Here is a 19,363-nt window from a genome sequence, read left to right on the forward strand (position 1 = left end):
TATGGGTTTTTTGTGTGAAATGTTTTTCTAGCACTTAGACGCAAAGTCTGGTTGAGAAAAAAGAATTCTTAAGTCTGTTACATAGAAAATTTAGGTATTCAGGCAGCCTGCTGGTACCTGTTAATATCAGTGCTAAATCATTTTGAGTCATACAAGTGTAGTTTATTTTCTATGTTGGAGTGCAGTGAGCAATTAGCTGGTTCATATATATATTGTCAGAATTACCTGCCTTCAGCTCCAATAAGGTGGAGTTGTGAATATAATGCTTTTAAGTTTGTAAGAATGAGCAGGTTTGTCTTAACCCATGCTAAGTATGTATTACACCCCAAAGGTTTTGGAGAGAATGGTGACAACCCAGAAGGAAAATAAATTGCTAGTCCTACTAGAAGCAAGCATCCCTTAAACTGCATTTCTGTGCTTTCCCAAAGTCACTGAAAGTACACAAGTTATGTTTTCAGATTTACTTCAACATAAATATAACACCTGGGTGTTTGGAGAGTGACATTTAAAAGGATAGGCTTTTTACTTAATCTATGGACTAAACTAGGAAGTTCACAGGGTTAAAGGAGTGGCTTAATTGATTTGAGTGTTTAGGGCCTTTAGGTTCAGTCCCCAGTACAAGGCAGGATTGTCCATACCTGTAACCCCAAGGACTGCAAAGGCAGATAGGTCAGCCAATGATACGTAGCCAGTCTTGAGAAGGGAAATTAATACAATCAATAAAATGTATCTTCAAAGCAATTGTTAATGATAAAAAAAAAAAACTTGTGTATGTCTTGTTTGTGAGAGGTTACACGTGGAGTATGGAGGCCAGAGGTTTTCCTTATTTGTTTCTCCGCTTGGAAACTGCTTGCTTACCAGTTGGCTAGACTAACTGGCCAGTAAGCTCATTCTGCACCTTGCCTTATTGCGTGCTAGGAACCCTAACTCAGTTGGTACCGCAAGTACTTCTTGCCAACAGTTAGCCTCTCAAGAATACTAATAGTTTTTTGAAAGTCTAAATAAACATCTACCAAAATAACTACAAAAATGTTGATTTTTCTAAAATGGTGGAATTCTTAAGTTTTACTGTATATTCCTTTTTGTGGGTACATGTGTACCATCTGCATATGGGGGTCAGAACAGTTAGGAAGACCAATTCACTTAACTGTGGAAGTTCCATGATTAATCTGTCAGGATAGGCACCCTTTAATCCATGAGCTGTCTCTGGTCCCCAATCAACTTTTTATGTGTTCTTTAAAAACAGATTAGCTGTGTACCACAACTCACCAACTCCCTTAACTGGCCTTCGACCTATGATCCTCAGCCTCTTGAATGCAATTTTGTACTTCCACACCAAGCCTGCCACAGTTATGGGATAAATACAGAGAAAGCAATACTGCAATGGTTCTCAGACTGCATTATTAGAACCAACAAAAATGAAGGTGCTGGTTAATCAGATCCAGGGACTAGCTGTCACTTGTCACACAAGCCTCTGAACCTGAGTTCAGTCCCCAGAACCCACAAAGTTGTCCTCTGATCTCCACTTGTAAAAATGATCAGAGTACCTACCCATCTCATACACATACAAAAAGTTTAAATTGGTATAATAAAAATGAAATTTCAGTGTATATTTTAAAAGGTTTTAATACAAATTCACAGCACAGAAGAGGCAGGAACAGGAAGGAATTGAAGACCAGCTGTGTCTACATGAGACCTTGTCAAAACATAAATGAAGTAAATTAATAGACTATATACCTCAACAACTAAAGCAGTTTCTGTGGAGTGGAGGAACTATTCCTAGGTGTGATGATGAATATTGCCTATGGGATATAATCTACGTTGGGTTAATTGACAAGGGAAGACTCATCTAAAATGCAAGCACCCCCTTCCTATAGCTTCTGAGACTGAAGAAAAAGTGAGCTGAGCATAAATCTCATGTTTTCTTACTGCAAACAGTTGGGTGGCTAACTCAAGCTGCTGCCACTCTCCAAACTAGGCCAAAATAAATATTCCCCAAGTTTTCTTGTCAGGTGTTTTGTGACACCCATAAGACAAGTAACTAACATGCTGTTACTCAACCCCTACCCCTCTGTGAGACTGAGTGAGGTCCTGATGTGAAGGGCAGGGACTGTTCTGAAGTCATTTCTCTCCTTCCACCTTGTTTGAGGCAAGGTCTCTTCCTGTCTCTGTTGCTCCATTGTGTACTCCAGGTGACCAGTTACATGTGCAAATACATTCTCAAGCATGTAGCTTGATCTCTATATAATATCCGGAAGTATTTGGGACCCCAAACTGCAGTTATAAGAGTAGGCGCTGTCATTTTGTGTGTACAAATGGATTTGATTTCTCCAAGTTTAGTAATTTAAGAAAAAAAAAAAAATCTGACCTGAAGACAAGCTCAGACAATTATATCTGAGAACTAGACCCTTGAGTACTGGAGTGTGTCTGACCTATACTATTTGTTTTCTGAAAAGTTTCCTTGCTACTTTACAGTATAAAGTATAAAGTATAAAAAAATTTTAAATGGGAAACTAGTCTGAATTGGGGTGGTTATATGTGCAAGTACATTGGAAAATGGAAAATGTTAATAGTAATGACTGATATTGTCTGAGTGAAGAGATACTGAGATGGGTAAAACATACCCTTAGAATGTCCCTCTGGGGACATTTCCAGAAACTAGAACATATGAAGACTGAATTAAAGTAATTAATGGCTTAATTCACGATTGGATTCAGAATTTGAGTAGACTGTGGAAGATGATGGTTAGGTAGAAAAGGTGGCAGATTTGGGGGAAAGGAGAGTACACACACGTCTTTGAATTTGGTTTGTAACAAAGGATGGACTTAGTCATTCTACTGTTTGTTTGTTTGTTTTTGTTTTTTTGAGACAGGGTTTCTCTGTGTAGTTCTGGCTGTCCTGGAACTCACTCTGTAGACCAGGCTGGCCTGGAACTCAGAAATCCGCCTGCCTCTGCCTCTGCCTCCCAAGTGCTGGGATTAAAGGTGTGCGCCACCACTGCCCGGCAGTCATTCTACTTTTACCTGTGAAACTTCCTTTTATCCTCTCATTTTGTTTCTTTTGTATTTTTGAGACTATTTTCATAGCCATGGCTGCCCTGGAACTCACAATGTAGAGCAGGCCAGCCTTGAGCCTACAGAGATTCACCTGCCTCTGCCTTTCTAGTGCTGGGCCACCACATGTGACTTCTAAACTATTCAAGTGCTTGTCATAGTCTATCATTACCAAAAATAGAAGCAATAGCAGTAATTGCCATCAAGAGGTTGGTGTTTAGTGCTTCAGAATGATGTCCATGTTTGATGATTGTCAGCTGAACTCCACAGCAAAATTTTGGTAACTAGTCATGTGTGCGCTTTGTTGCTCTGCCTTCCGGAGCCAGAAGAGGGCCATAGATCCACTGGAGCTGCACTTACAGACAGTTGTGAGCCACCATGCAGATGCTAGTCAGATCCTCTAGAAAAGCAGCCAGTGCTCTTAACCGCTGAGTCATCTCTCCAGCCCCCTCTCGGGTTCCTTGTCACTGTGAACTTGGGAAGCTGTCCAGCTATGTCCCAGAGGTTCTATCTAGTAAGTTGCCTGCTCTTTTTCACTTGCCTCTAGGAGTTTGTTGGGGTTTTTTGTTTGTTTGTTTTAACTTCCTGATTTCTTGGATGATTCACTGTTCAAAAATACATTTCATAATATGGATTTTGTCATCGTTGTTGAGGTTTTATGTCCAGTGATAACAGTTTTGGAGAAGGTATCATACTCCGATGAGATTTGAAAAAATGTGTATTTTCTGTCTGTTAGATGGGATGTTCTGTATGTTTCTGTTAAGTTGATCCATAATGTATTTTAGCACTGAGTTTATTTGCTTAGTTTTTATTTGGGAGATCTAACTATAAGAGTAGGGTATTGAAGCTCCCATTATCTATATTCCTGTGTTACTCATACCTCTAATTATGTGTTCTATGAAACCAGGGATTACAATATTCAGTCTATGAAGTATTTCTCTTAATAAATTATTCTTGACATAATATGTGGTATCCCTTTTTATATTTCTGGTTAGCTTTGATTTGACATTTACTTTATTTGATACTTGTTTTATAATTTGTTTTACATTCTTTGATAGTTTTTTTGGTTTTTTTTTTATCGTTGCTAGCTAAATGTGTTTTAGGACACAGTATACTACTGGCTTTTGTATTCTCTACTGGATTCTGTCAGACTTTCAAGGAGGATCTCATACTAGCTCTCTATTCCATAAAATAGAGAGTGAAGGAACACTACCAAGTTCATTCTACAAAGATAGAATTATTATTCTCACACGAAAACCAGGTAAAGGCACAATAACTTAAAAGAAAACTACAGACTTCTTCTCTTTAGTGAATATAGACTCAAAGGTTCAACAAAATACTTGCAAACTGAATTTAGAAATACATTTAAGAAGATCAGATATTATGACCAACTAGGGATTTTTCTGGAGAGACAAGTTTGGCTCAACATTGGTAAGTCAATAAATGTAATACACTAGATAAATAAACTTAAACACAGAAACCACATACATAATCTCACTGACAAAAAGTCTTTTTGACAAAGTTCAACATGGCTTTGCTGTAAAAGTCCTGAGGTGTGGATAGATTAGATCATGCTTCAAAATAACAGAGGCTACATTACAACAAACCTATAGCCAAAATTAAATGGAGAGAGCATTTTTTTCTATATTCAGGAATGAATCAAGGTTGCCCATCCACCCCACTCTTTCAAGATAGTGTTTAAAGTCTTAGCTATGGAAATTAGACCAAAGTACGTGATTAAAAAAAATAGGAAAAAAAAATCAAACTATTCCTATTTGCAAATAACGTGATTCTATACTTATAAGACATTATAGGGGAGTTTGAGAGATGCCCCCAAAGTTACGAGTACTAGCTGCTCTTCCAGTAGACCCAGGTCTGAACCCAACACCCACATGGCTGTTCACAATCTTTTGTAACTCCAGTTCCAGGGGCTCCAACACCCTCTTCTAGCCTCTGCAGGCTTCAGGCACATACATGATACACATGTATGCATGCAGGCAAAACATTCATACACACAAAATATTTTTTCTAAAAAGACTTTATAGAATCTACTAGGAAACTTTAATAAACAGCAGGATACAAAAATCAGTACTTAACAAAACAAAGCTGAGTATGGTGGGTATACTATTTAGTATAAACATAATTTATACTAATGCATCTCCAGGCATCTTTGGATCATTTCAACATTGACCAATGTATCTACTAATAAGTATGTTAGGGCTTGCGGTGGGGGTGGGGACACTTTATCATTTCTATTTTGTTCCAGGTAACCCTCTAGAGATGCGGGTTTATAACCAATTGAAAGTCTATTCCAGCTGGCTGGGACCACACCCAGATATTCAGAGACCTAGGTGTGGTTCCAAGTGTCCAGATCAACAGTTTTTTAAAGGCAGAAACCAAGTTCAGGTACTTTGCTTAGCAGCTGTAAGAGTGCTTCCCAGAAGCAAGAAGTTTTAACAGAAGCTAAGTTAGCGAACCTTTGGTTCATCGAATTTCCCACGGAATTCTTCATCAAGGTCAGATTCTATTTAAACCTGAAATTGCCTCAGCAAGAACACAAGATGGAGGAACTTTTGCACTGTCTTGCTGTGTCACAACCTGACGACCAGAATGATTGGCGTTTGTGTCTGGTTCATAAGTTCCCTAGACCGATAGGCAAACAAAGGCATAAATTTCAGCCCAGGCCATTGCTTGGTGGTGGGGAACCTCACCACTGAGTCATCCCCCTTTCCTTGCAAACCTGGGGTCACCATCACTCCTGTCAGTTGCAGGAACGTCAGACACAAGGTTTAACAGCACTGTTCCCTCGTACTCATTGTTCCAATAACTCCTAAACGTTATTTGGCCTCTGAAGTGTGGGGACAGAGGCTCTCCCGGGGGTGTGCTGTGCGGCCCAGTAGCCTGCGCGCTGGCTGTCGTCCAAGGCCTGTCTACACCTCGCCTCCGGGTGGCACCGGGCAGCAACTTGAGACCCCACGATCCCCGCGATTCCAAGCCTTCCTCAAAGACCCGAGTGCGACGGGGACGCGACAAGAAACAAGACAACCGAACACCCAGCCACTGAGGCCAGCCGGAAGCCTGCCGCGGCAACTTCCGGACCTCAGACCCGGAAGTGGGCCCAAGTGCGTGGCCCACGGCGGGCGTGGCCGCGGCCGAAGCTCCGGGTTCGAAGTGGCCTCGGCCGGAGGGCCAGGGCGGCATGGAGGCCCCGCTGTCACCGCGCGAGTCGGCGAGGTTCGTGGCCGAGAACAGTCGCGACGTGCTCGTGGACCGCGAGGGCGTGCGCAGGGCGGCCGAGCTGCTGCTGCCCGCGGCCGCGGCGTGGCGCGTGGAGCAGTGGAAGGCCCTGCACGAGCTCAACCCGCGCGGGGCCGACGAGGCTGCGCTCGACTGGGTGTTCGTGGTGGACTCGCTCAACTTCTCCTTCTGGGCCGAGCGGGAGGATCGCAAGTGCGAGGTGCGCTACGGCGGGACCGCGTACACCGGCTACTGGGCCCTGTGCGCCGCCGTCAACCGCGCGCTCGACCAAGGTGGGTGCCGCCCGGCGAGCCGCGGGAGGTGACCTCTGCCCAAAGCAGAAGCCCGACAGAAGCAACGAATGTCAGTCGGCAGAGAGGAGGCAAAGCCAGTTTTCTTTAAAAAAAAAAAAAAAAAAAAAAAAAAAAAAAAAGTCGTTTTAAGTTGGGCCTAGTGGCTTCTACCAACAATGCCAGCACTCCGGGCTGAGGCAGGAGGATCGTTGTGGATTCTAGGCCAGCCTGAGCTATGTAGTTTCAGGGCTGCCTCATAGAGGGTGAGATCCTGTCACAGAAAGACAAATGAAAGAAATGAACGCTTGCCTGCAGAAGAGAAGGACAGACTATGGAAGGTTTCGTGCAAGGAAATCATACACGCCACATCGTTGTCGTGTGTAGTGGTTGAGTAAGTACACAGAGCAAAGTGGGGAGGTTGCTTCGTGTTGTTGTGTGTGCACCTTAGATGCGCGTCTGGAGCACACGTTGGTTATTTTATTTACAAATATTGATTTTATTTACACATAAAATAAGATTTATTTTATTTGTATGCGTGTTTGCCTGCATGCACACCCTCTGCTCCATTTGCATGTGGTGTCCACGGAGGCCAAAGGGGATGTCGATCCCCTAGGGCTGCAGCTACAGAAGGTTGTGAACCACCATGTGGGTGCTGGGAATGGAACCCTAGGCCTCTGAAAGAAAGGTCAGTGCGTGTACCTACCTGCGGAGCTACCTCTCCAGCCCTGATTTAAAAAAAAGAAAAAAAAAAAAAAAAGAAAAAAAAAAAGATGAACTGAGTACTCCCGTCCTGCGTACAATCCAGGACACTGGTCTCGCCCTCGCAGGGATCCCAGCCAACTTCCTCTGACTCACAGGGATCCTAGCCAACTTCCTCTCCCTCGAAAGTGCCCAGATTAGGCCCGAGCCACTCTGCCTTCTTTAACACGAATTTGATTTCATATTATTTGTAACTTATAAAAATATCTGCGAATTTTCTCTTTAAAGGGATACCAGTAACTAGTGCCTCCTACTACGCCACAGTGACCCTCGATCAGGTTCGGAATATATTTCGTTCAGACACAGCTGTGCCCATGCCTTTAATAGAGGAGAGACATCGAATTCTCAATGAAACTGGGAAAATTCTGCTGGAGAAGTTTGGAGGCTCTTTTCTTAATTGTGTCCAAAAAAGTGGAAGAAGTGCCCAGAAGTTAATGCACCTGATTGTTGAGAACTTTCCGTCTTACAGGGACGAGGCCCAGTTTGAGGTGAGTTTGTTGCTGTGGGATCTTAGCAGGTGTGATCTTTCTGAGTTCATGCGTTTCCTTCCACAGCCAGGTTTAAGACTAGCAACTTAAAATTTGAAGTTTGTTTACTGTGGACAAGAAGCAATAACAAAAATTCGTTTACATCGATTCCTTATTTATATTTTCCAGTCAGGACTTTCCTTTATTTTGTCTTTTTTTTTTTTTTTTTTTTTTTTTTTTTTTTTTTTTTTTTTTTTTTTTTTTGGTTTTTCGAGACAGGGATTCTCTGTGTAGCCCTGGCTGTCCTGGAACTCACTCTGTAGACCACGCTCAGAAATCCACCTGCCTCTGCCTCCCGAGTGCTGAGATTAAAGGCGTGAGGCCTGAGCCACCACCTCCCAGCTTGTCCTTTATTTCTTTAAAACGTTTCAGCCCGCCATATAAGGCTGTCACTTGAAGCACAAAGAGTCCAGAGTTGGAGAAAATCAGAATGTAGAACGTATAGCGGCTTCTTTGAAAAAAGTATTTCTTAAAAAGCTTGGTGTGTAGCCAGGTGGCGCTGGCACACGCCTTTAATCCCAGCACTTGGGAGGCAGAGGCAGATGGATTTCTGAGTTTGAGGCCAGCCTGGTCTACAAAGTGAGTTCCAGGACAGCCAGGCTTACATAGAGAATCCCTGTCTCGAAAAAAACCAACCCCCCCCCCAAAAAAAAAAAAAAAGCTTGGTGTGTGTTTTCTTTCTTATACACTGTTCTTTTATAATAATTTGTTTTATGGTACAAAATAATTAAATGTATGTACTTTTTAAATGCCGAGCCTTTGTCTTTCCTAGTATACCCGTAGGTTTCATTTTTGTAAAATTCTTTTGGAATCTTTGTCACTGAATATTTTTGTTTGTGATTTATTTATGTTATGTGTATGAGCTGAGAGCTCTCGGTTTCCTGTACCGTGCCATTGGCTGTGCCTGCTGCTTGTGTTGCTCCCCGCCTTCCCCCAGGGGCTCTTCCTCTGGAACTGTAAACTCAAATAAACTCTTCCTTTTCTAAGTTGCTCCCGGTCATGGTGTTTTATCACAGCACAAACAAACAACCCCCTCCCCCAGTTTCTTTTCCTTTTTAGATATGTTTATTTTGTGTATAAATGTTTGATTGTCTGTATATGTGCCAAGTGTATAACCAGAGCCCACAGAGTTCAGAAGACGGTATTGATCCCCAGGGACAGGAGTTAGGATTGTCAACTCCCATGGGTGCTGGGAACTAGCCTCCACCCATCTCACATTCCTCAATAGTGGCTTTTTTAAATTTATTTTTATTTTATGTGCATTGGTGTTTAACCTGCATGTGTGTCTGAGTGAAGGCATCAGATCCCCTGGAACTGAGTCATACACACGTGTGAGCTTCCATGTGAGTCCTCTGAAAGAGCAACCAGTGCCCTTAACCACTGAGCCATCTCTCCAGCCCCCATATAGTGGCTTTAGAAAAGGTAATTTCATAAAAGTAGGTCTGGATTGACGGTACTGGGTAAACTTTAAGGTTCAGTAATTGATTACTTGTCATTATGATAGAGTGTTTTTATATGATATCATTTTCTGGGTGCTTAAAATTTACTTGAGTTTTTTACAGTTTTACTTATGTGTGTGTGCACAAATGTACACATACATTTCATGCATGTGCAGGCACACATGTACACTGCCAGGCTTGCCGTAACACCCATGTGGCTGTCAGAGGACAGCTTTTTTAAGAGTCCATTCTTTGTCTCCTCAGTGGCTCAGGGATTGAGTTCAGGTTTTTGGGCTTGGTAGGAAGTGCCTTTTCTCAGACGCCATCCTCACTGGTCTTTTAGATGTTTTGTTTTCTTTGTTTTTGTGATGTGGTCAAATCAGGGCCTCTAGGATGCTAAGCAAGTCCTCTACCACAGAGCAACACCCCCAGCCCATTGAAGAGTTTCTGTATGGGATTTTCCCTCCAGTTTATTTCAGAGAGTGCATAGCGTTGCACATAGCTAATCGCAGCACTTTGGAGACAGACAGGAGGATGAGGTTCCAGGCCGGCCAGGGTTGCAGTACTCTTGTCACGCACAAAGGTTTACTTATGATACTTGCTAGTTACGATGTTCTCTTAGGTGGTAGTGTTGTTTTGAGAGCTAATTCTTGATTATTATTAATAGATGAGCTGATAAAACATAAATTAAGATTATAACCATTGGTACTGTCTTAGGGATTAATTGCTGTGAAGAGATACCATAACCACTTAAACTCTTATAAAGAAAAACATTTAATTGGGGCTGGCTGGCTTACAGTTCAGAGGTTTAGTCCAATATCATCATGAAGCAAGACAGGAAGCATGGCAGTGTGCAGGCTGACATGGTGCTGGAGAAGGAGCCAAGAGTTCTACATCTTGATCCTCAGACAGAGACTCTGTTCCACACTGGGCATAGCTTGAGCATAGGAGAGCTCAAAGCCCAGCCCTGCAGTGACACATTTCCTCCAATGAGGCCACACTTCCTAATAGTGCCACTCCCTGTGGGCCAAGCATTCAAACACTTGAGACTATGGGGCCCATTCCTATTTAGACTACCATAGGTATTAAGACTAGGAATCGATTTTAATTATCCGTAGTCTATACTGCTATACATTTGAGGCATTTGGGGAAGGGGCAGACAGTTTTATGGAGAGACTTGAGGGTAGGGAAGAGCTAAAGAGTCTAGGACTTGACTTCATCTTTGCTAAAAGTGAGCCTTTTCTCCCCCAGACCTGGGGATTAAACCTGAGACCTCATGCACGCTAGACAAGTCCTCACTGTGCTCAGCTCTAGTCTGTTACTTAGTCTTCTTGAGTTAAATTATAGCCACAACCTTATTCTGTGTTTAAATATAATCGACACTTTGCTTCCTTAGACTCCGTAGGGACTTTTACTCAGTGGTAGACTGGATAAGACCTGGCTGACTGTTGTTCAGTTGTATCTTTATCACTATAAAGTAAGTATATTATTTGAAATGAAACAGTTTAAAAGTCAGTGCTGTGATTTTCTTCAGTCAGAAGCCCAGAGATAATTGTTTTCTTCATACTCCATTATTTTATACAGTGAATGTGAATTGTGTGTAAGTAATCATCCTCTTTACTGTGCTCGAAAGTGAACTCAGAACGGGTGCTTAACCTCTGGGCCATACTCAACCACAGAGAAGCATGTTTTCAATTTAAAAAAATCCTGAAAACAGTGATGTCTGCACACAAAGATTATAACTAGTTGGATAATAGTAACATTGATATATGAACGACATTGAAAATAGGTGCTAGGGTCTGGAGTGTTGTCTTAGGAAGTAAAGAGCACATATTACTCTTCCAGAGGACCAGAGTTTGATTCCCAGCACCTCTGGTAGGCAGCTCACCACCACCTGTGGCTCCAACTCCAGATATCTAATTCCTCTGGCTTCTGCAGGCATACATGTGGCATTACTCACACAGACACACATGTATGAAAACAGTTAAAAATAAAATCTTCAAAAAAAGGAAATACTGGGATCTCAGGACAGAGCTGAATGCTGGCCTTGCACTCAGAAAGCCCTGAGTTTGATCCCTCGCCCTGGGGGTTGGGAGGAGGGAAGGAGGAGAAAGAAAATGAATACTGAATGTTGCTTGGTACCAGGAGTAAATATTTTGTATGACTTGAAAAAAAAATGAATTTGTGGTGATAATGCTAACTAGATACTTTTAAAACATTTTTGTTGTTGTTGTTGTTGCTGGGCTTCATGGCACAGGCCTTTAATCCCAGCATTCTGGAGGCAGAGGCAGGCAGATCTCTGAGTTAGAGGCCAGCTTGGTCCACAGAGTGAGTTCTAGGACAGCCAGAGCTGTATAGAGAAACCATGTCTCAAAAACCAAAAAAGAAAGAAAGAAGGAAAAAGAGAAGAGAAAAATTGTTTTCAGCAAGTGTCCTTTCTTGGTGTTTTGGTTTTTAAGATAGAGTCCATCCAGTGTCCTTTATAAGTAACGTACAGTAAGATTTCAGAAACCACAGTGACATGTATTTTCTGGTCACCAGGGGAGAAGGGTCTCCTTTTACAAACGAGCGCAGATCCTGGTGGCGGACACGTGGAGCGTGCTGGAGGGAAAGGGCGATGGCTGCTTCAGGGACATCTGCAGCATCACCATGTTTGCTGACTACAGGCTGCCTCAGATTCTCGTGTACCTCGGAGCCCTGAAGTACTCCGACGAGTTACTGAAGAAGCTTCTCGAAGGTTTGTAGCCTAGCATCATGTCTGCTGCTCTGTGGTCTGTGTCTGGGTTTATTTATAGGCAGCTCTCGTCTGCTTAGGAAGCAGAGCACAAGCCTTGAGAGAATGCGTGCTGGGTGTGGTGGTGGCTTCTGGCACTGGGGAGACAGAAGTGGAGGGTGGTGAGTTCAGGAGCAGCTTGGGCTACAGCAGGCACTCCTTGTTAAATGTCGGGCTAGGGCAGATTTATTTGAGGAACCAGTAAATGCAGAGTGCAACACTACGTCTTGCAAGCATTGAGATAAGCCGGCCAGACAGAGCCTCCGCTGCTGAATTTAACTTGTAGTTTTACCTGAGTGGCTAGTTTTCTCAACGATTTTTTTTCTTTCCCTCTTAATTCTTGCAGGAGAAATGCTCTTAAATGGAGATAAACAGGAAGTAGAAATTAGAGGTTGCTCTATTTGGTGTGTTGAGCTGATCCGGGACTGTCTTCTGGAGCTTCTTGAAAAAAGGGGCGAAAAACCTCCTACCGAGATCAATTCGATTCTTCTGGACTATCACCTGTGGGACTACGCCCGCGAGCACAGGGAAGACATGAAAGGAGTCCCATTTCATCGCACGCGCTGCATATATTACTGACCCTGAGCGTCGTGGGTCCACTTGAAACACTTGCACTTTTAGATCCTACAGTCACTTCACAATCCTGATTCACTATAGATAGAAATTATGCTGGGTGATGGTGGTGCACACCTTTAGTGCCAGCACCTGAGAGGCAGAGGCAGATGGATCTCTGAGTTCAAGGAGAGCCTGGGCTACAGAGTGGGGGCAGCCAGGGCTACACAGAGGAAAAAAGGAAAAAGATAGGTAGAAAATAGAAATTGCAGGAATAACCAATTGACTGTCCAGGCACCATTTTTTCTTCTTGGCATAGCATTGTGTGTTCCCATAATCATACTGCATAGCCTTCAGTGATGGTGTCCACGCCTTCAGTGATGGTGTCCACGTCTTCAGTGATGGTGTCCACGCCTTCAGTGATGGTGTCCACGTCTTCAGTGATGGTGTCCACGTCTTCAGTGATGGTGTCCACGTCTTCAGTTGGTAGCGTTTCTCCACTGGTAATCATTAGTCATTTGTTTCCGTCTTTTCCTTTTGTTTTAATGGACCTGGACATTAAGCCTGTGGCCTTGTGTATGCCAGGCAAGTGCTCTACCACTGAGGCACACTCGAAGATTAGTTATTTTCTATATACTACAATAATTTAATATTAAATAGAGGTAGTCTTTGATGTATGAACTATTGCTTTATAAATATCAACTGTGGATCCTTGGTATGGTGGCACATACATGTAATTTCAGTACTCAGAAGATGGAAGCTGGAGGATCATGGGTTCTAGGCCATCCTGGACCACTCAAAGAGCAAAAATAAAAACATGTTTCTCCAGTTCAGCGCATTTGCTTCTCTTGTAGAGGGCATGAGTTTGGTTTCCAGAACGCACGTTGGTACTAACACTAACTAGCTCCAAGAGAGTCAGTGTTCTCTGCTGGACTCACTCTCTCTCTCTCTCTCTCTCTCTCTCTCTCTCTCACACACACACATGTGCACATGCACATAAATAAAAAGTCTTTTTAAAATAGGATTATGTAGGAATTCGGTGCAGTTGGTGGAGTGCATGCCTACCATGCCGATGGCCCCAGTTCAGTCTCCAGCACTGTATAAACCAAATGTGTAATGTCGCCTACCCAGCACTGAGGTGAAAGTCAGGAAGGTCAGACATTGACTGGCGTCAGCCTCAGCCACACAGGCCAGCCTAGAATACTTAAGACCTTGTATTATTTTTAATACAGCATTTTAATTAATTCATTGAGATTTTATACACTGTACTTTGATCATATTTAGTTTCTAACTCCTTGCAGATTCACCCTCACCTCACTAACTCCAAGACCTGATCTTAGGGGAAAAAAAGAATAAAGATCGATCTTGGCATTTTATTTTGGGCTTTTTATTGGTGATAGTGGTGAGTTTTGAACATAATGGCTCTTCAGGTTTGAATATGTTAGTCTTAAGTGTCTGTTTTTAGACTTCATTGGAATTCAATTCGGATTTTTGAAAGTTTTCTTAAACCTGGAATGGGATATATCATTAACATAGAATTTGCTACAGGGCTGTGATGGCGCACGCCTTTTCCCCCAACACTCAGGAGGCAGAGGCAGGTGAATCTCTGAGTTTAAGGCCAGCCTGGTCTACAGAGTGAGTTCCAGGATAGCTAGGGTTACACAGAGAAAGCCTGTCTCGAAAAACAAATTAAGACTTTGCCAAGTGCAGTTTAAAGCAGGATTATATTCTCTGTCACAGAGGTAGGCACTGACTGGTGGCTTAGCCCACAGATGAACACCTGCTAACTTGTGTCTCACCTCCGCTCCCCGCTTCCCTCTGCAGTTGGCTCAATCCACAGGTGCACAATCCAGGGAAGGCTAACTTCACCTTTGAAACTTACTGTAACCACATAAACCTGGAATAGGTGCTCTGTGTCGAAGCACCTTGCTGCCATCTGCTGGAAATCTGGTTACTGCATGTGAAAGGGTCTTTCCAGGAGCTGTGCCCGTCCTGTCTTGTGTGATTCTGGAGCATGTGACCCTAGGCCTATCCAGAGGTTCTGTGGAACAGTGTCAGTGAGTCACTGTCATCCTGTGATTGTCTTGGTAATGGGGGATTCGGCTTTGTCAGGAAGGACACAGGAAACTATCTTCCTTTGAGGGATTTTCTGTCAAAGCATGACAGCTGAGATAATGGTAACCTTCGTTTTATTCCTTCCAATCTTGGGAACAGAAGCCAGGGCCTCTGACATACTAAGCAAGCATTCTACCACAGAGCCACGCCCTTACCCTGTTGTAGCCAATTTGAGGACCCAGAGTTCTGCCGTGCCTGTGGTGCCTATTCTGTGAACTTCGTGCTTGAGATAAAGAACATGTTACATTTTCAATTCATTTTCTCTGTCTTTTTTAAAGTTGTGTTACTTAATGTGTGCTTGCACACATACTCGTGCACACCATGGCATGTGTGGATTTCCGAGTGTAACTTGCTAGTGTTGAGACTCTCCTTAACACCATGTGGGGCCCAAGTAGTCGGCATCTTCACCCGCTGAGTCATCTTCCTGACTCTCAACTTGTTTTCTGTAACTCAGAAGCATTTTAACTGATGGTCTTCAAGTTAATCTCTGTACTCTTTCTCTCTGAGACAGGAGCTCATTAGTCCTTGCTGGTAACTCACTGTGTAGAGAAGGCTGGCTTCAAACTCACAGAGATCCACCTGCCTCTGCATTCTGAATGCAGGGATTAAAGGTGTGCATTATCATGCCCAGTATAAATATTTTTTAAGATTTAGCAATGTGTGTGTGTGTGTGTGCGCGGGCGCGCGTGAACACACGCACGCGTGCACGATTCTTGGACACCATGTGTTACAAGAGTTGCTGTGGCCATTGTGTCACATCTCAGAACTAGGAAACTTTAAGTAGGAAAGAAGAGGGTTAGACTCAACTATACAATATTGGGAGATCCAAACATGATGGGGCTTTAAGGGGAAGGGTGGACTTCCCTTATGAACCTGGAGCAGAGCGTGCATGCATGCGCATGCGTGCACACACTCCCCCCCCCCCCCCGACCCCAACACACACACATACAATACAATGACCATGATAGGCAGAGTGGGGAAGAAGGGCACTTGGGAGCCTCCTCAACAGCCTTCTGAGCACCTTTTCTGAAGTCCCAGAGGACTCTTGGGCCTCTCCTCAGAACAAAGGAATGGTCCTTTTATAACCTGTTTGGGGTGGCAGGAAGCTTCATAACTTGTGATTCAGTCACAGCATAAATTGCTTCTTAATTCTGTCCCAGAGAGAGCTGGAGAGCCATGGCTGATCATGCTGTGAGATCATCCTCACAGGGCAGGCCTGTGTCCTAACAAAGTGCTGCTGCTGCCTCTCTCTCCCTAGCCTGTCAATAGGATGCCTGTCAGGGGGTGGGGAAGGAACCAGGATGTCTTCTGGTCCACAGCCAGAAAGTATGTGACTCTCCAGTCCACTGATGCTAAAGGAGTGGAGTATTTCCTTGAGGTTGGAAGATCCTGTTCTCAGTCAATCGTGAGGTGGCCTTGGCTCTCTCTGGTTTCCATCTCAATTACAATCTTAATTGACATAGAAGAAGCTCAAAGTATTAAAACGAATGTAAAGGATTTACTAATAGACTTGCTAGTAATAGATTACTAACTAGTAATAGATTTACTAATAGACTTAAGTCACACAAGTGATCTTTAGCTAAGGGAACCTAAACAACTGAAAGGTAAGGATCATGCTAACCAGGCCTGTTGGAGACTAGGGAATGCAGGGTGCAGGGAAATAAATGTTTACCAGCTAGGATTCACCAGCCGTTAGGCCCTGACTCCCACACTAAAGACAAACCTCTAGGGCAACTCAGGCAGGGTCACAACTGTCCTAAAGCTCTGGTCTGCCATTCAGTTCCCTGTGCTCTTACCTGAGAAACACAATTCTATCAAATGGGCAAGATGAACCTTGGTAACAACTATTCAAAGAAGAGAAACACTGGTGTACTTACAATAATTCTGGTAATATGTAATATCTCTGCTGCATAAATCTCCTGTCTGAGTGGTCAGACTTTTAGCATCCTGTAAATTGTTCAAAGTGTAACCTGGGCCCAGGATCTGAAAGAGATTTAAGGCTCACAGTGTTTGTGGAATGTGTAAGCCTAAAGTCTATATAATTTAGTAAAATGTGTTGAACACACAGCTCTTCCTTGGGTGTTAGCCCAGCCGACAAAGCACCACTAAAGAGATTTTTCTTAATTAGTCTCTAAGTGTGTGCAATGACTTCTCAAGAGGAAGATGTTGGGAGCAAGGAGGTATGTGCGCTCAGTCGGGTACCTAAACTCTATTTTATTATGCTGAGGGTCTCCACACAAGGTTAATTTTTTAAAAATTGTAATTTTTAATGATGGTTCTTAAATGTTTTAACCTCCCTTTTAGCCCACCCACCTACCACAAAAGGTAGTGGAAAAGAAAGGATATGGAGGAGGAGGGGAGTAGACCCGTTTAGAGAGGTTCTTTGGAGCAACTCCCATCTGGTTGTCTGGAAATTGGCAGTCCAGTTCACAGGCCAGCAGTGGCAGCTTGATCCACTCGCAAACACCTCACGGATACACCAGCTGTTTTGTCTAGTTTGGGAGAATTAGGTTAGCAACAGTGGTGACACAACCTAGCAGATACAGCCAGGGACACCAAGAGAAATTCTCAGCCGTGCCTCTCTCAGGGAACATCAGGGAAGATGAGAGATCAACAAATATTGTACCGCTCGCTGTACCAGCAAGCCAAGCTCTGTTTCCGTCACTCAGTCGAGTCCTATTTGTACCCTCCAAACATCATGTGTCCTCCATGTGCCTTGCCTCAGCACATGCATCCAATCAGCTCGAGTCCTCTGAGTCCTGACAAACGTAGCTCAGCAATGTAAGGCAGGCCAGTACATGTGTGGTGCTAGCAAAGAATCCTTCGTCACGTGTCCTTTCCCGTGGCTGCTTTAGTAGAGCATCTCCTGTGTCTGCCTCGGTGACCGTTCCTTCAGCCGGGCGGTGGTGGCGCACACCTTTAATCCCAGCACTTGGGAGGCAGAGGCAGGCAGATTTCTGAGTTCGAGGCCAGCCTGGTCTACAGAGTGAGTTCCAGGACAGCCAGGGCTACACAGAAAAACCCTGTCTCGGAAAACCAAAACCAAAACAAAAAACAGAAACGTTCCTTCATGAGTCTGCCTTAGTCTTTCACCTGTGTCCACTTCAGGAAAACACTCCTTCATGTGTTTGTCCCAGCAAAACACCACCCAACACAACTGACTCTCCCAAGAACCAGTAAGTTTCCACTTCAAATCTCTGGTTCAAGGGTGAGAATCCCAGGACCACACTCTTCAGCAGCAGGGAAGAGCAAGCTATCATCTCGCCAGAGTCTCCAGCCATCCTGAAGAGGGTCTCTGTTTACATCAAGTGGGTGTCATAGAATTTTCCACTTACACAGTCATGTGATGGTTATCTTGAGTTGGTGGTATCACTGGATTCTAGTTATCAGCAACAACACTGGATGTTGTGGAGTCCAATTCTAAGCGATTTCTATGTCTAAAATGCATTTTTAAAAAGTATTATTATTACTATTTTCATTACAGAAAGCATTATATTATCAGAGACTTTTCTCTGCTTTATTTGATTCTTGCTTTAGACCAGCGGTTCTCTGTGGTTCAGGCTCTGTTTCCCCACCTATAGCGATGTGAATTGGAGACCTCAGGCAGCGAGTGAATGCACTACAAGAACAGACTTGGGAGTCTGTGAGACAGCTCATTTAATGGCCGGGGGGGCAATGTTAAATGTTAATGTTAAAGTTTATTTAAACTGTGGGGGGATAAGTAGGGGGTATGGGGGCAATGTACATCATTTGCATGGCCAGGGTGTTGGGGGTGCCTCATCAGCATAAGGAGGAATTCCAGGTGCTGCTGGACATGACCTTATAAGGAAGTTTAACCTGGCTACTTGGCTACCTGACCTCCTCCGGTGGGACAAAGGGCTACACGCACAGGGACAGGCAAGCCCAAGGTAGGGGGCAAGTGATCCTACTCCTGTGATCTCAGGATGAGATTCCTGGGTTTTGGACACGCCTTGACCCCACCCTTGTTCCAGGCCTGCTCCCCCGTCCCACGGCTCCCTGACCCCACAGTTCTCAAACTTCCTAATGCTGTGACCCTTTAATGTAGTTCCTCATGTTTTTGTGACCCCCCCAGCCATAAAATTATTTTTGCTACTTTAGATCTGTAAATTTGCTACTGTTATAAATTGTAGATATCTGTGTTTTCTGATGGTCTTGGGTGAACCCTGTGGAAGGATCATTCTGCCCCCAAAGGGTTGTGACCCACAGGTTGAGAACCAGTGGTCTAGACAGATCACTAGAGAGAGCATGAAACCTTCCCTGAATCAGGACTCAGTTGATCCATTTCCAGGTTCCAGACACAGACTGTAAGAACTGTATGTTGTTTCAAACCACTAACTTTCAGGGATGATTTCTGGCTCAGCAGAAGGTACTAAATACAATAGGTAGACAATGCATTCATCTTTCTGTTACTCTAGCAAGATATCTGCGGTGATTTGGAAGAATGGCCTCCATATGCTTATTATATGTTTGAATGCTTTGTACTCAATGGAACTGTTTGGGAAGGATTAGGAGGTGTGGTCTTGTTGGAGGAAGTGTGTCACTAGGAGTTGGCTTTGTGGTTTCAAAAGCCCATGCTGGACTTGGAGAGCCTCCC

General features: G+C 43.7%; 1 protein-coding gene across 2 annotated transcripts; it reads left to right on the forward strand.

Moving 5' to 3' along the window:
• The first annotated feature begins 6,163 nt into the window (after positions 1–6,163).
• Qng1 (Q-nucleotide N-glycosylase 1) lies at positions 6,164–13,466 on the forward strand. 2 transcript variants are annotated; one of them, XM_034510963.2, is made up of 4 exons: positions 6,164–6,583; positions 7,571–7,830; positions 11,850–12,045; positions 12,428–13,466. In XM_034510963.2, exons 1-4 carry the CDS (start codon positions 6,253–6,255, stop codon positions 12,658–12,660), a joined length of 1,020 nt encoding a protein of 339 aa, XP_034366854.1. In that variant the 5' UTR covers positions 6,164–6,252; the 3' UTR covers positions 12,661–13,466. The 2 variants fall into 2 exon arrangements, with proteins under 2 accessions (XP_034366854.1, XP_034366855.1); XM_034510964.2 differs by lacking the exon at positions 6,164–6,583 and adding an exon at positions 6,596–6,974.
• The last annotated feature ends 5,897 nt before the right edge of the window (positions 13,467–19,363 follow it).

Source organism: Arvicanthis niloticus, chromosome 8 (assembly GCF_011762505.2).
Source record: "Arvicanthis niloticus isolate mArvNil1 chromosome 8, mArvNil1.pat.X, whole genome shotgun sequence".
Lineage (NCBI taxonomy): Eukaryota > Metazoa > Chordata > Mammalia > Rodentia > Muridae > Arvicanthis > Arvicanthis niloticus.

Coding starts and splice junctions, on each gene's coding strand:
- Qng1 (XM_034510963.2), top strand. CDS start 6,253: ATGGAGGCCCCGCTGTCACCGCGCGAGTCGGCGAGGTTCGTGGCCGAG. Junction 6,584..7,570: donor CAACCGCGCGCTCGACCAAG/GTGGGTGCCGCC, acceptor TTCTCTTTAAAG/GGATACCAGTAACTAGTGCC. Junction 12,046..12,427: donor ACTGAAGAAGCTTCTCGAAG/GTTTGTAGCCTA, acceptor TAATTCTTGCAG/GAGAAATGCTCTTAAATGGA.